Source organism: Halichoerus grypus, chromosome 6 (assembly GCF_964656455.1).
Source record: "Halichoerus grypus chromosome 6, mHalGry1.hap1.1, whole genome shotgun sequence".
Classification (NCBI taxonomy): domain Eukaryota; kingdom Metazoa; phylum Chordata; class Mammalia; order Carnivora; family Phocidae; genus Halichoerus; species Halichoerus grypus.
In genome coordinates, this window is record NC_135717.1 from 108,736,662 (window position 1) to 108,752,862 (window position 16,201).

General features: G+C 36.6%; 1 protein-coding gene across 2 annotated transcripts in view; it reads left to right on the forward strand.

Moving 5' to 3' along the window:
* The window catches only part of PDZRN4 (PDZ domain containing ring finger 4), a 344,614-nt gene that overhangs the window by 616 nt on the left and 327,797 nt on the right, over nucleotides 1-16,201 (forward strand). Inside the window, exons 1-3 of one of the 2 annotated variants that reach the window (XM_036115395.2) lie at nucleotides 16-886; nucleotides 3,297-3,383; nucleotides 5,266-5,373. In XM_036115395.2, the coding sequence (XP_035971288.2) occupies nucleotides 239-886; nucleotides 3,297-3,383; nucleotides 5,266-5,373 (843 nt within the window). In that variant the 5' untranslated portion in view covers nucleotides 16-238. Of the gene's footprint in view, nucleotides 1-15; nucleotides 887-3,296; nucleotides 3,384-5,265; nucleotides 5,374-16,201 lie in introns of those variants that run through there. The other variant, XM_036115399.2, reaches the window with a different exon arrangement.

Sequence of the window (16,201 nt, forward strand, 5' to 3'; positions counted from 1 at the left end):
GAGTGTTGGGGGGGGTCACTTGAGGTGGCGTCTATTAGCGTCAACACGGCGGAGTCAGGGGACCCAGCCAGAGCCTGAAAACTTCAAGCCAAACAAACTCTGGGATCGCAACCCCCCACCTTTCTCCTCCCCTCCGACAGCCAGGGCCACTGCCGCAGGAAAGCCGTCCCAGGGGTAGCCCGGGGGAGACTTGGAGAAAGTGGACTCGGATTCGCTCCCCCTTCTCCCTCTCCCGACTATGGGCTTTGCCCTGGAGCGCTTCGCCGAAGCGGTGGACCCGGATTTCAAGTGCAAGCTGTGCGGCCAGGTGCTGGAGGAGCCCCTGTGCACGCCGTGCGGACACGTCTTCTGCGCCAGCTGCCTGCTGCCCTGGGTGGCGCGCCAGCGCCGGTGCCCGCTGCAGTGCCAGCCCCTGGCGCCGGGCAAGCTGTACCGGGTGCTGCCTCTGCGCAGCCTCATCCAGAAGCTGCGCATCCAGTGCGACTACCGCCCCCGCGGCTGCGGCCGCTCGGTCCGGCTCCACGAGCTGGCGGCGCACGTCGAGCGCTGCGCCTTCGGCCCTGCCCGCCCTCGGCGGGACTGCGTCTCGGGGCCCGGCGGCCGCGGCGGCGTGGACGTGCCCGCGCGGGGGGGCTGCGGAACGGCGCCGGGGCCCGGCCGGGGCGGGGGCGCGCGCGGGGGCCCGCCGGGCGTCCGCGGCGGGAGCGGGCGGGGTCCCGGGCCGCTAGTCCTCGCCTGGAGTCGGCGCGAGAAGGCGCTGCTGGCGCAGCTCTGGGCGCTGCAGGGCGAGGTGCAGCTCACGACCCGCCGGTACCAAGAGAAGTTCGCCCAGTACATGGCTCACGTCCGCAACTTCGCCAGAGACCTGGGCGGCGGCCGAGGCCCGGTAAGCGCAGAGGGACCGGGCACCTGGGGAACGATTGGGGTGGAAAGAGGACCGCTTCTTTCTGGTACTTCGGGATTCCTTTGGAGGTGACCACCTTCCTTACCGTGAGGTGGGAGGCATCCACCCGCCCTGACATAGGACGTACACTATTAGTACCTTTCGGATGGATTAGTATTGCCTTTGAGAAGGATTTTCCCCTTTCCACTTATATTAAGATTGGAACGAATTAAACAAATCCAATTCCAACTTTTCGATGGAGAAAGAAGAATTAGGAAAACTCATTTTCCAACCCCGACCCTTGTTCCGCATCTTTCACTCTCCTGCGCTACCCTCTCTGCCATTGTTTTTGTTTGTTTGTTTGTTTTGTACCTTTGGCCTGTGCCTAAAGCCAATCAGAAAAGGAAAGCCAGGAAGTGAGGACTTCCCCGACTTTGCCTCCCCTCTGCTGCTGCCCCAGCATCCCTGCAGCCTTGTCAGTCACACACCTTTTCCTCTGAATGACTTAGTTTTCCTGCCAAACTACCCATATCGGCCACCTGGTACTCAGTGCAGGGACTATCAGGGATGTGAGAAACGAGGAAAACCTTGAGTTGAGAGATTAACAGATGGGATTTCTTAGACCTGCAGTTTTCATTACCCTGACCTTCCCTAAAGAATCCTTCGCTGCCTTGGGATTTCATCATAGGTGGAGTGTGTGTGTGTGTGTGTGTGTGTGTGTGTGTGTGTGTGTTTTGGGGGTGGTGGTGGTGGTGGTGGCTTGGGGAACCAAATCTGAGAGCAGCGACATCCATCTGCGGTCAGACTCGCCCTGTGAGCCCCTGGGCAGCGGCTGTTTCCCTTCTTTGTCGAAGCTTCTGGCCCCGAACTGTGCTGGTGGACTGCCCGCTTTCAGACTGAATAAACAAGCTCTTTGCAGCACCCCGTGTGAAGAGGCTTGTTTGTAAAGCTGTTACTTCTCTTCTGGAGGACTTCTGCACAGTGTTTGACATTGTTGGTCGCTGCCATGGTGAGCAGGGATTTAGCAGAACTTGCACTCCATTCAAGGAGCTGTTTTCATTCTTCAGCGTCCTGGGGAGGAGCAACACAGGATGATTCCCCTTTGGGACTGCTTTGCACTGCCTCCAACCCAGGCATTGAGTTTAGAAACTTCTGTCCTTGAACCTAAAAAAAGACAACTGAAGTGTGAGGGGCTAAGGGAGGCACAATGCTTATTAAAAGACTGGATGCTATCCCTGATTCTTTCTCTATCCTATTTAGAGCCAGGTAAATTTACAAAATGGGAAGACCCAGAGAAGAAGCGCAGAAATGTGCTCCGTATTACCAGGTCATGTTTCAAGGTTGTAGGGAAGCCATGGTTGATGGAAAGGAGCAGCAACTGGAATTGTGTGACAGAGAAGTCCATGCAACAAGTCAAGCTATGATTCTGAGAAGTGAGGAAAAACTGCCCGTGTTTTGCAGACTGTCAGAAGGCTTCTCTATGCTCCTCAGGAATGTTTTCCCACTACCAGTAGGGGCTGCTGCGTGCACTGCTTGGGAAAAGCTCCTGGGAAGAGGTGGTGATGGTGATAGCAGTGGTGATGGTACTTATGGAATTTTACCATGAATTGCCAGATGTAATTTCCTAGGGCAGTTAATAATACCCATAGCCATGAATAAACCTTACCTAGTCTGGCACTATTTCATTTTGTATTTAAGTTGGTCTTTATTAATAAACAGGTTGTAAATATAATTCCTGGTTGTTTTACTATTATCTGGCTGCCAGGAGAAGAAATACACACTATTTTACTTAACACAAGTCCTCTCTTTTTAAAATTCTGTGGGAATTATGCAAAACCAAATAAGAATACTATTGAAAATTAGGATTACTGTAATTTAGATCCTGCATTACAGTAACAATCCAAATATTACTGTTGAAAGAATTTTATCAATAGCTCACTATTACTTCAATCCCTCAAGACTTTCCAAAGTGAAATTTTTATATAAAAAATTCTGAGATTCTTTAGTTTGCTCTACTATAAAAAAAAAAAAAATAGGGATACCTGTAGGGTTACCAGAAATCTGTTTTAAATTACAATAAATCCGGAATTAGATGCCGTATTAGGAGAAAAGATAGATTGATGTGTGAAAATATAAAACCCTTAAGACATTTTTGAAAATAATCTTTCTTACAAGCAGTTTTTTAAAATATGTATTTTCAAAGTAAATTTAAGGAGAAATTAACCTTCTTCCAAATTCAACCATCCTTAGTTTTAAGGTTTTCTTCTTTTCAAATGTTAATTTAGTGACAGTTTTTTTAAAAAAAGGTTTGTGGTAGCATTTCTTTCTTTTTCTTTTCCTTTTCTTTCCTTTTTTTTTCTTTTTCTTTTTCCTTTCCTTACCTTACCTAGTTATTTTATCCCTTTTCTTCTAGGATGGAGAACATAAGCCACTCACCATCGTGTTAGAAAGAGAAAATGACACGTTGGGATTCAATATTATAGGAGGTCGACCAAATCAGGTAACCTACCTTGTTCATGCATAACTCTCTTTGCTTATCAAATAATAGAAGACGGCTTTCATTTGTAGATTTTGAATAAGGAAAACAAGTGGTTTAATCTTTAAAATCATGCTTATGATCAAATATCAGATTCCTTAATGCAAATATTCCAGGACATAACTACATTTTTTTGAGAAAACAAAATAAAAAACCCAACAACTAACAGACTTGTTCCTCTTTGCTACTTAGAAAAAAAGGAGAGTATGTTTAATATTTTATTTACGTTGGATAGCCCCATTGGTAAACTTCTTTTTTTTCCCCCCCATTGGTAAACTTCTTAAACCTATTTCACAATAATGTGTATAGGCAATTTCTACTTGATAATATTAGGTAACTGGATTGCCTGATTATACCTTCTACTTATTAAGTCAACTTGTCAGTTTTCAGAGGCTAACACAGACCAAGCAGTTTATAATGCATGTTGATTGATGGAATGAACAGTTAAAATAAGTTAAAATAAGGGATCATTGTTTTCACAGTTATATAAGAAATGCCGTGTTAAAGAAAGACAGTTGATTTGAAATATTGTTGGCTCCCAAATCAAATCTTTTATTTAATTGAATGAATAATATTTTCTACATTGATGCCAATTGTTTTCAAAATACAAAGTTATAAACTTAAACCAGATACTGTAGTCGCAAAGTTCTTTTATATCCTTCGAATACTACTACATCAACTTAATTTTCACCATAACTAGAAAATGTGGTAAAGTTTAAAGAAAAAAGCATGTTCTTTAATTTTCTTAATAAACTGCCATGAAATTCTTGCATCCTGCATTGCAGATGTTGCCCAAGGAAACTGTCTTAGAGTTGTTGACCATATGCTGTGTTTAGGTCAGGATGGCAATGACATATTTCCCCCTTACTGTTTAGTATTTTGAAAACCTAGCAACTAATGACTGCTGTGCTTCTGTTTCTAGAACAGTCCCCATTTATTATGAAGAGATAGAAGTCTTTTCATCATATCTTTTTTGTTTTCTTTTCCCCTAAAGAATATTTTTATAAAATGCCACTTGGGTGTTTGACATTTAGATGACACTGGACATTTTTAAGAAGCTCTTCAAACTCATGTTAAGGAAGGCTAATTAAGGAGAAATAATTTTATTTAAACTGCCATGAAGTAAAATGATATTTAAAATTATTATTATAATATGCTGGGCATTTTACCTAGATAAGTTTTGCAACATGTTTTCCCCAAAACTGCTAAAGTGTCCTATTTATATTATATCGGTTATATGGTTGAGGTTGAACTAATCATTAGGCTCATTGCACCTGGAAATGTGTAACAATTAGCCTTGAAAGGATTCTCTTGCAGTTAGAGTTGATCTTTTGGGATTTTACACTTGAGCAACCTCCTAGTCTCTCCTGTGAATACAGTCAGAGCTATATTTCCAAATCTGTCACATCATGAGGCTAAATTATATTTTCAAAACTCTGGCCACATCTCAAACCAAATATATAGTGAGGCTGGATATGCTTTTTGTTTTCTTGTAGCCCTTTTTAATTGCTACATCTCTTGAGAAGTAAGATGTTTTATAAATAATACTTTGAAGCCAGTCTATCACCTTGTACATACCCTTTCCTCATAGCCTTTTATGTATACTCAAAAACGTGAAGTAAATGGATAATCTTGTCAGAGATGTTGGACTCATTCATTAAAGCTGCCATCTTGATTAATGACTATTTGGTATTAAGTAAGTTAAAATTCAGTGCCAAATCCCCAGCTAAGGGAGAGAGTTGCATGTTTAGGGAAGATTGGCAATGTTATATTTACTAAATTGTCTTTTAACCAAATAAAATATTGATTACATCTTTCTTACTGCTAGTGGTTATATTTTTTATAGAATAATAAGGAAGAGAAATCAGCGGAAGGAATTTATGTTTCAAAAATTTTGGAAAATGGACCTGCCGACAGAGCAGATGGTCTGGAGATTCATGACAAAATCATTGAGGTAAGACAATAATAAAACACCAATATGAGCCATGGAAGAAATATTTGGACATTTAAAATTTCAAAACTTATTGTTTTACTTTGGTGTGGTACTTATTAGAGTATGTATTTAACTAGAATATGTATCTATCTAGAGCATATATCTAATCTATATCAATTATTAGATCTTGACATAAAAGAATACATCACCTGAAGTTTCCAAATGTGTTAATGAGTATCTGTTTTAATAAATTACTCTCCCCATAAACTATGAAGATAACTGTGTGATTATTAAGGGATTAATTTTGTATTACATTTCAAAAGATGATAAATCGCTCCTAAAGAACATTTTTGATGAGGAAATATTACTGTCTTTGAACTTGTGATTAGTATGTTACATGGAGAGTTTGGAATTATTTATACAGCTACTGTATAAATTTTACCATTTCTTAGTTTAATATGGTTATCATGTTCATGTATTTTTCCATGGGGAAAAAAAAAGAAGCAGATTTTTTTTTTTCCTGTTGGTGGGAACTCTTCATTTTCTCTATTGTGCATTGTAGCTATATTGTTGTCTGGGGGTTGACAAAGTAAATATATGTAAGTTAATGAAATTTGGGCTGTGATAATGGAATTTTAGGTCACTGCCATTTACCACCAATGTGCTTTTGAAATTTTAACTGGTTGAGATAGTATTATTTGGTGTTACTAAAAATGATTAGATTACTTTTATCAGTGGAATTGTTTCCAATGTATTAGTAAAGGCATAAATAGGAGTTTGGAAGGTTTATTGGACTCCACTCTTTTGAAAATATTCTGTTTATTCTAGATTATATAATCACTAGTGCTGTCTTTCTGATATCTATATAAAATCACTGAATGGAGATTGTTTTTCCTATTAAACTTTGAGTGAAGTTTTAGATATTCATTCATCTTCTGTGCATTAAAAAAAGTTGAATTTTGAATAATTGGACCTTGGATAAGAATAAAAGATGCAGAAGAGCCAATAGTGTTTGTGTTTCAGAAATAAAACTCATAACGTCTAGAAATTAGCTGACTACGGACTTTGGGGAAGGGAGAGAAGATGCCCTTTGGCTGAAAAACTGGGTTTTATCTGAAGAGGTCTCTTGTATTTTTTTTCTCCTTCCTGTTGTGTAGCCAAGAAAGTACAGACCTGCTTTCACTGATGCTATCCAGTTTATCTTGACAGTTTGCCCAGTGGAAATATTTACATGCTGCAGTTTGTATAGTTAGAAATTTTCTATTTCTACTTGTGTTTGTGCAATATGATTTAAAGGGCAGCATAATTTAAACAACAAAAAATTATCCTCATTACTTTCTGCCTTATCTCTAAAGCATTTTGATCTTTCCAGTTAAATGGAAAATGAATGCCTACATTTGATACTCTTAGAAAAGCAAATGGAACTGAATACATATATTCAGTTAGCACACACATATATACACACATAGAAATGTGTAATCGGGATTTAAAAAACAATATGTTCTAGCTATGTAACAATGTTATGTATGCTTCATTAATGTTGCATTAAAAAGGAGGAAGGAGAATTTGTTTTTTATATTGTGATATAGCACTTTTGTTAAAAATGCATTTTTTAATGTGAAGAGATCATTTGATAAAAACTGTGGTTGATAAATCAAGTGCATCTAGACATCTAGCTAATACTGTTACTAATTATGTCAAAATAACCTTATTTAAATCACATAGCGAATGTAAAACCATGTAAAACTAAATTATAATTTATAACTAGCAGCAGTATTATTATTTCACCTTGACATGCATATATTATCAGTTAATGATGAGCTTGAAATTTGCCTCAATGATAGAAATTTATCAATGTATCTTTTATGCCAGGGTACATTGTAATAGGCATATTTTTGTTATACTTCTCTAATGGATTCATGTGAACACATTTGCAGTTGAAAATGAGTTAGATGATATACATATTTTTGGAATGTTATCTGTTAAATAGCATGAGATATTTAAAAAGGAATATTATTAGGAATCTCTCATATTCAGTTGTTCAGTAATGCCATCAGCTTTTAAAGTGAATAGATATTTGCGTGACCTTATATATATATATAAATACACATACAAGGTTGCTTGTTCTTGTGCATACACATGTGTAAAAGATCCTATATGTAACAATTAATTTAGAAATATTTGATTCCTGTCAATTATTTTAGTTTATCTGTCATTATGATATCAGTCAACTTTACACAATTTTTAGTAGTAGGCAGCTAATATGAAATATATTATTAATTTAAAATGTGCAGAGACAAAATAGGTTCTAAAATAGAGTAATTTACTTTCCATTTTTTTTGCTTGGTGATTTGTTTATTGAACTAATTTGATGCGATGGTTTTTTCAATTTTTGAATTTGAAATGGCTATGCTGGTTTTTACCTGATGCAACAAATAAATTTGTTAGCAGTATAAAGTACACAGTAGTTCATATATTATGAAACTATCCATATGAGCTAATTGCCACAGTCTGACACATTACTAAATACTTCGAGTTCTGTGATCTGTGACTGGAATAAACAGAAACTGTTAGTTCTTTTTTTTTTTTTTCACTTATAGTCAAGATATACTAAAAATATTTTGTCCAGTTAATCACTTAAAGCATACATTACAATAGGTTTATGAATTGTTCTTATAAAATAACAAAATTTTCTCAAATTATTAATTTGGAGGAGAAGGTAGATATGTTAAAAGTCTGGTTCTATTAATAATTAAAGAGATTTTACGAATTCTAATAAAAAATTAGATTTATTTGCCAAAGTTTAACAAAAGCCAACAACTCTAAACGTATTATTTTTAAAATAGTCTGCATTCCACTGAAGCTGATCAAATTCAAGAATCCTAAAAGAAAAAAATCATAGTTGTGTAAATCCATGTGGTAGTTTTCACATAATACAAAGAAAATTCATTTTTGGAGTCAGTCTCCTTGAGCAAAATTACGTTTAGTGGTTTCTAGACGTTTACACATCCATATTTGTTAAAATATTTTTGGTGTACATTCAGAAAAGAAATCCGTTGTGTTACTGGAGTTACAGTATTAGGTGTCAGGGTATCACTGGAGACCAAAAAGGCAGAAGACATTGTTAAAGGCATTTTGAAACATGACAAAAGTTAACGTAGACCAGGAATTCACCAGAGTATACATCCAAATAAAAGCATCTTTTGCGTGCTGTTTTACACCCTTTCAAGACTCAAAGGAACCACAGAAGGGTCCTGACACCATCAGAGGCTTGGGCATAGTTCTGTAAGAGCATTACTGTGAGTATCATCATGTTAGGATGCCTGTGGGGTATGTGGGAGTTGAGAATCAAAGCTCACTGCTGCTGTCAGCAGTTATTCCTCTGTTATTATTCCTGTGATGCTGATCGCAGCCAGTACAACCTTAACCCCAGAGTGGGAAGGTGAATAGAAGGGTGGAGAGTCATTCATGGCTCTTTGTTCCCACTTTCTTCTCCCTACCCTTCCTCCCAGCTCCTAGCCAGTGCTGGGTGACAGGAAAGTCCACCCTTCTCCTAGCTTCTGGAGACCAGGGAGTAGGGGTGGAGGGCCGTGAAGTCTATGGGAAGAACAGTTTGGAACAGAAAGCAGAGTTTTCTGTAGTGTATATATGAAAGTCTCTTCCATTTATTTAGTTTGAAATTCATAATGACATGCAGCATATAAGGCATTTTCATTTACTTTAGAAACAGTTCCCACATCGAACAATGTCAATGTAGCACTTTCTGCAAAGTGCTGAGTGTAGTACTAGTGGAAGGAACTTTACAAACGCAGTGTCTCAACAAGAACTTAACTATTCCCATCTGCCAGCCCCATGATCTTTTAGTTCTCTAATGGTGTATCTTTTGCATTCTTCATCATTGTGCTGCTAAAGTAAAAATCTTTGATGGTTATCATGTTTATTTGCCAAAGTCTTTGCACAGTTCATTTATAGGTGTTAACACAGGAAATGTAAGTGCAGATCAGAGCTAAACATTTAGGAATGCTGTTGAATTGGATCTACAGTGTGCTACCCCTGTGTGTGCTTGATAGCACAGTGCCTTACTACCTCATAAAGCAGCCGGGCTAATTTGTGTATGCTTAGGAAGCATTTACAAGTTTTGCAGGCCACTTGTAAATCCGGTAGGCAATTAGGTTTTTGATAAATTGCTGTATAATTTGAAGACGTCACTGAACTCTTCAATAACATATTATTATCATCCCACATTTTTAAAGTGTTTTTTAACTGTCCAGATAACATTGATTGATTCTCTGAAAGAATTAGGAAAGAACTGAAAGCAATCATGTTAGTGCAAGTAAAGAATTGTAATTGTAACGTAATCATGTTAGTGCAAGTAAAGCATTTGTAATCAGGATTAAATGCTACTTAAATTGACTGCAGTTTTAACATGACATAGTCATCATTATATAATTGTATATTTTAATGTATCTTGGCAAGTATGGTGGTGCAGTGGGAAGAGCATGAATCCTGGAATCAAGGAAATCTGGCTGGCATTCCTGTCCTGCCTCTTTAAACATATGTGACCTTGAGCAAGCCAGTTGTACCTCAGTTTCTATGCCATTCATGTTTACTGTGTATGCAAAGTGCCTGACACAAGGCAGGTTCTTAGAACCCACTATTATGAGCCTGATGTATCTCTCAGCTTATGCAAGTCGTTTGTTCTCCAGAACACAGAGACAATGGGGGAAGGGCTGTTTTCCTTTCTTGGAGAATCTAGGTCACTCTCCCCAAATTTTAGTCATTCCCATTTCTATAGATACCAGCATTTAGATGAGTAAATGTAGGAAGTTTGAACTCATATATTTTCACATATTCATAAGGACACTCGGATGCAAGAAGGGCTGTTGGGAAGACTTTGTAACTATGCACTTATGACTTAATCATTCAACAAATATTTATTAATTGCCTGTATGTGCCAGGCAGCATCTCTGTATTATGGAAATAAAGAGCAATAAGAACCATTCTCTGCCCGCAAGTAGCTTGTGGTGTACAGGTCCCATCTTCTGCCTGTACAAGGCAAAGCAGGCTTTCATGGGAAGTTGTTCCTTCAGTTGTTACAAACTTAGATGGACATCACCAGCATATCTTAGTGGAATGACACTGTAGGTTTATCCTAGTTTTCCTGTTCTCCCAGGAGTAGTTCAATTCTTTTCTAGAAATCATGATGTTGGGTTAGTAAAGGAATAGAATCTGAATGTAAGTCAGCATTGTGGTTTCAGGAAGGGGCGTGGGCTTTGACCTGGGGTCTTGGCCTTGAATTGATACTGGGTTATCTCGCAAATATTTTTCAAACTTTCTTATTTTCTGTTTCTTTCCTGTAACTATGAGAGTAAAAATAGCTAGTCCCTCAGACCTTCAATCTAGATGATCATAGCGTTTTGCCATTCTACTGAATTTCCATTATTAGTAAGTATAGTTTTATTTTAACTTGTAAGAAAAGGATGGAGAGGTCTTTATACCATCAAGCTTTAATGTGTTAGGCACTATCTTATCTATTTTAAATTTATAAGGTATGAACTTGAGTTTGATTTTTTTTTTTTTTTTTTTTTTGGAGTGCTAAGCTTCTGAGTAAGGAAACAGGACTACCACACGTGACGGCAGTTTGCACACTGCATGTGGGATCCATGTCAGAAAGTCTGGCCGTGGTTCCCATTCTCCTCATCAGTCTGTACTACAGAAAACCTCATCAGAGAACCTATAACATTTTTTTGTTAAGGTAAATCACGTACATACAACGTTGTATTAGTTTCAGGTGTACAACATAATGACTCAATATTTGTGTATATTGCAAAATGATCACCACAATAAATCTAGTTGACATCATCACCATACATAGCTACAGAATTTTTTTCTCTTATGATGAGAACTTTTGAGATCTGGTCTCTTAGCAGCTTTCAAATATGCAATACAGTATTATTAACTATAGTTACCATGCAGTTCATTACATCCCTATGACTTATTTAATTTATAACTAGAAGTTTGTACCGTTTGACTCCCTTCAACCATTCTACCCAATGTCTGGCCACCACCAATCTGTTCTCTGTATCTATGAGCTTGTTTGTTTTTGAGAATTATATAGTATATGTCTTGCTCTGTCTCACTCATTTCACTTAGCACAATGCTCTCAGGGTCCATCCATGTTGTTGCAAATGGCAAGATTTCTTTTTTTTTTTCATGGCTGAATAATATTCCACTGTGTGTGTGTATGCATTATATACATGGGTATTACAATTTCTTTATCCATTCATCCATCGATGGAGACTTAGGTTGTTTTCATATCTTGGCTATTGTAAATAATGTTGCAACGAAGATAGGGGTGCACGTATGTTTTGAGTTAGTATTTTTGTTTTCTTCAGATAAATACCCAGAAATGGAATTGCTGTATCATATAGTAGTTCTGTTTTTAATTTTTTGAGGAACCTCCATATCGTTTTCCGTAGTAGCTGTAGCACCAATTTACATTCCCATCAGCAGTGCACAAGGGTTCCCCTTTCTCCACAATCTCAGCAGCATGTGTTATCTCTTATCTTTTTGATAATAGCCATTCTAACAGATGTAAGATGAGATCTCATTGTAGTTTGGATTTGCATTTCCCTGGTGATTAGTGAGCATCTTTTCATGTACCTATTGGTCATTTGTCTTCTTTGGAAAATCCAAAAGGCGTATTCTGATCTCCTGCCCATTTTTAACCCAATTGTTTATTCGTTGTTGTTGTTGTTATTGAATTGTATGTGTTCTTTATATATTTTGGATATTAACCCCTTACAGATATATGATTTGCCAATATTTTCTCCCATTCCGTAGGTTGCCTTTTCACTTTGTTGATGGTCTCCTCTGCTGTGCAGAAGCTTGTTGGTTTGCTGTAGTTCCACTTGCTTATTTTTGCTTTTGTTGCCATTGCTTTTGCTATCAAATCCAAAAAAATTATTGTCAAGACCAAAGTCATGGAAATTACCATATATGTTTTCTTCTAGGAGTATTATGGTTTCAGGTCTTATGTTCAAGCTTTTAATCCACTCTCAGTTAATTTTTGTGTATGGTATAAGAAAAAAGTGGTCCAATTTCATTCTTTTGCATGTGGCTGTCCAGTTTCCCCAACACCATTTATTGAAGAGACTTTTTATTCCCATTAGGTATTCTTGGATCTTTTCTCTTAAATTAATTGACCATATATGCATGGGTTTATTTCTGGGCTATCTGTTCTGTTCCATTGATCTATTTGTCTGTTTTTACATCAGTGCCATGCTGTTTTGATTACTATAGCTTTGTAATATAGTTTGAAATCAGGGAGTGTGATGCCTCCAGCTTTGTTCCTCTTCTCAAGATTGCTTTGGCTGTTCAGGGTCTTTTGTCATTCCATACAAATTTTAGGAGTGATTTTTGTATTTCTGTGAAAAATGCCATTGGAATTTTTATAAAGATTGCATTGAATCTGTAGATTGCTTTGTGTAGTGTGGACACTAACAATATTCCTCCAATTCATGGACACAGAATATCTTTCCATTTATTTGTATCTTCAATTTTTTATTAATGTTTTATAGTTTTCAGTGTATGGATCTTTTGCTTCCTTCGTTAAGTTTATTCCTAGGTATTTTATTCTTTTTGATGCAATTGTAAGTGGGATTATTTGCTTAATTTCTTTTCCTGACAGTTTGTTATTAGTATATAGAAACTCAACAGATTTCTCTATATTGATTTAGTATCCTGCAACTTTATTGCATTCATTCATTAATTCTAACAGTTTTTTGGTGGAGTCTTAAGGGTTTTCTATATATACTATGCCATCTGCAAATAGTGATAGTTGTATTTCTTTCTAATTTGGATGACTTTAATTCTTTTTCTTGCCTAATTGCTCTGGCTAGGACTTACAATGCTAAAATAAAAGTTGAATAAAGTGGCAAAAATGGGTATTCTGTCTTGTTCCTGTACTTAGAGGAAAAGCTTTCAGCTTTCATCACTGAGTGTGATATAAGCTGTGGGTTGTCATATATGACCTTTATTTGTTGAGGTATGCTTTCTCTGTACCCACTTTGTTGGGTTTTTATCATAAATGGATGTTGAATTTTATCAAATGCTTTTTCTGCATCTATTGAGATGATCATGATATTTAACCTTCATTTTATAAATGTGGTATATCACATTGTTCGATTTGTGGATATTGAACTATCTTTGCATTCCTAGAATAAATCCCATTTTATTATGGTGTGTGATTCTTTTAATGTATTGTTGTATTTGGTTTGCTAATATTTTGTTAAGGTTTTTTGCATCTATTTTCATCAGAAATACTGGCCTGTAACTTTTTCTGTGTGTGTGGTGTCCTTGTTTGGTTTTGGTATCAGGGTAATGGTGGCTATGTAAAATGAGTTTGAAAGTGCTTCCTAGTCTTCTTTTTTTTGGAAGAGTTTGAGAAGGATTGGTATTCTTATCTGAATGTTTGGTAGAATTCACCAGTGAGAGTGTGTGGTTCCTGGGCTTTTGTTTTTTGGCAGGCTTTTGATTACTGATTGAATCTCCTTGCTAGTAATTTGTTTGTTCACTTATTCCTTTTTTCATGATTCAGTCTTGGAAGCTTGTATGTTTTTAGGAATTTACCCATTTCTCTTAGGCTATCCAATTTGTTGGCATATAATTGGTCATAGTAGTCTCATAATCTTTTGTATATCTTTTGTGTCTTTTGTAATGTCTCTTCTTTTATTTATTTGAGTCCTCCCTCTTTATTCTGTGGTGAGTCTAGCTAAAGGTTTGTCAATTTTGTTTATCTTTTCAAAGAATCAGTTCTTGGTTTCATTGATCTTTTTTATTTTTGATTTCTATTTCATCTATTTCTGCTCTGATCTCTGTTATTTCCTTCCTTCTACTAACTTCAGATTTTGTTTGTTCTTCTTTTCTTAGTTCTTTGAGATGTAAAGTTGTGTTATTTGAGATTTTTCTTGTTTCTTGAAGTAGACTTTTAGCCTATGAACTTTCCTCTTAGAACTGCTTTTGCTGCATTTGATAAGTTTTGTTATGTTGTATTTACTTTTTCATTTATCTCAATGTATTTTTTTATTTCTCCATTGACCCACTGGTTGTCCAGTAGCAAGTTATTTAATCTACATATTTTTCAATTTTCCAGTTTTTTTCTTATAACTGATTTCTAGTTTCATACAATTTTGGTTAGAAAGATGCTTGATGAATTCAATCTTACTAATTTTTTAAGGCTTGTTTTGTGACCTAATATATGATCTATCCTGGAGAATGTTTCATGTGCACTTGAGAAGAATTTGTGTTCTATTGCTTTTGGATGAAATGTTCTATATGTATCTATTAAGTCCGTCTTGCCTACTATGTCATTTTAGGCCAATTTTTTTTTTTTTTTTATTATGTATTATGCAGCCATCAAAAGGAATGAAATCTTGCCATTTGCAATGATGTGGATGGAACTGGAGGGTATTATGCTGAGCGAAATAAGTCAATCAGAGATAGGCCAATGTTTTCTTATTGATTTGCTGTCTGAATGGTGTATCCATTGCTGTTAGTGGGGTATTACAGTCCCCTATTATTTTTGTATGACAGTCTATTTCTCTTTTTAGGTCTGTTAATATTTGCTTTACTACTTAATATTAAGATGCCCCTTTTTTGGGTGCATAAATATTTATAAATGTTATATGTTCTGTTTGGATTAACCCCTTTATCATTATGTAAAACCTTTCTTATCTCAGTCTGTTTTAAAGTCCATTTTGTCTGAGTATAGCTACATCAGCTTTTTAGTCTTGGTTTGGTTTCCATTTGCATGGAATATCTTTTCTATTCCTTCACTTTCAAGTCGTGTGTGTCCTTACATCTGAAGTGACTCTCTTATAGGCAGCATATAGATAGGTCTTGTTTTTTGTTTGTTTGTTTAATCAGTTCAGCCACTCTTTGTTTTTTGATTGGAGAATTTATTTACATTTAAAGTAATTATAGATAGGTATATATTTATTGCCATTTTGTTCATTGTTTTCCGGTTGTTTTTGTAGTTCCTCTGTTCCTTTCTTTCTTTCTGGCTTTTTCTTCTGTTGTTTGATGACTTTTTTTAGTGGTATGCTTATTATCTTTTGTGTATCTTCTATAGGCTTTCACTTTGTTGTTACCATGAAGCTTATATATAACAACTTATATTTGTAACAGTCTATTTCAAGTTGATAATAGCTTAAGTTTAAATGCATTATAAAGCTCTACATTTAACCCCCCTATTCTTCATTTTGTTATCTGTGTATTTCTTAAATAATTATTGTAGTTACAGCTATTTTATTTCTTTTGTCTTTTAACCTTTATACTAGCTATATAAGTGATTAATCCACTACCTTTACTGTATATTTACCTTTACCGGTGAGATTTATATTTTTATATGTGTTCTTTTTGCTAATTAGCATCCTTTCTTCTCAGCTTAAAGAAGTCCCTTTAACATTTGTTAGGCCAGTTTAGTGGTGATGAACTCCTTTGGTTTTTGCTTATCTAGAAAACTCCTCTTTCCTTCAGTTCTGAAGAGTAATTTTGCTGGGTAGATTATTCTTGGTTGGAGGATTTTTTTTCTCTTTTAACACTTTAAATATATTGTTCCACTGCTCTCTGGCCTGCAATGTTTTTGCTGAAAAATCTGCTTGTTTGATGGGGGTTTCCTTACACATAATTTTTTTTTTCTCTCACTGCTTTTAAGATTCTCTTTTTATCTTTTTTTTTTTTTTAAGTATCTATGCCCACTGTGGAACCCAACAACCCTGAGATCAAGACCTGAGCTGAGATCAAGAGTCGGACACTTAACCGACTGAGTCACCCAGGTGCCCCAAGA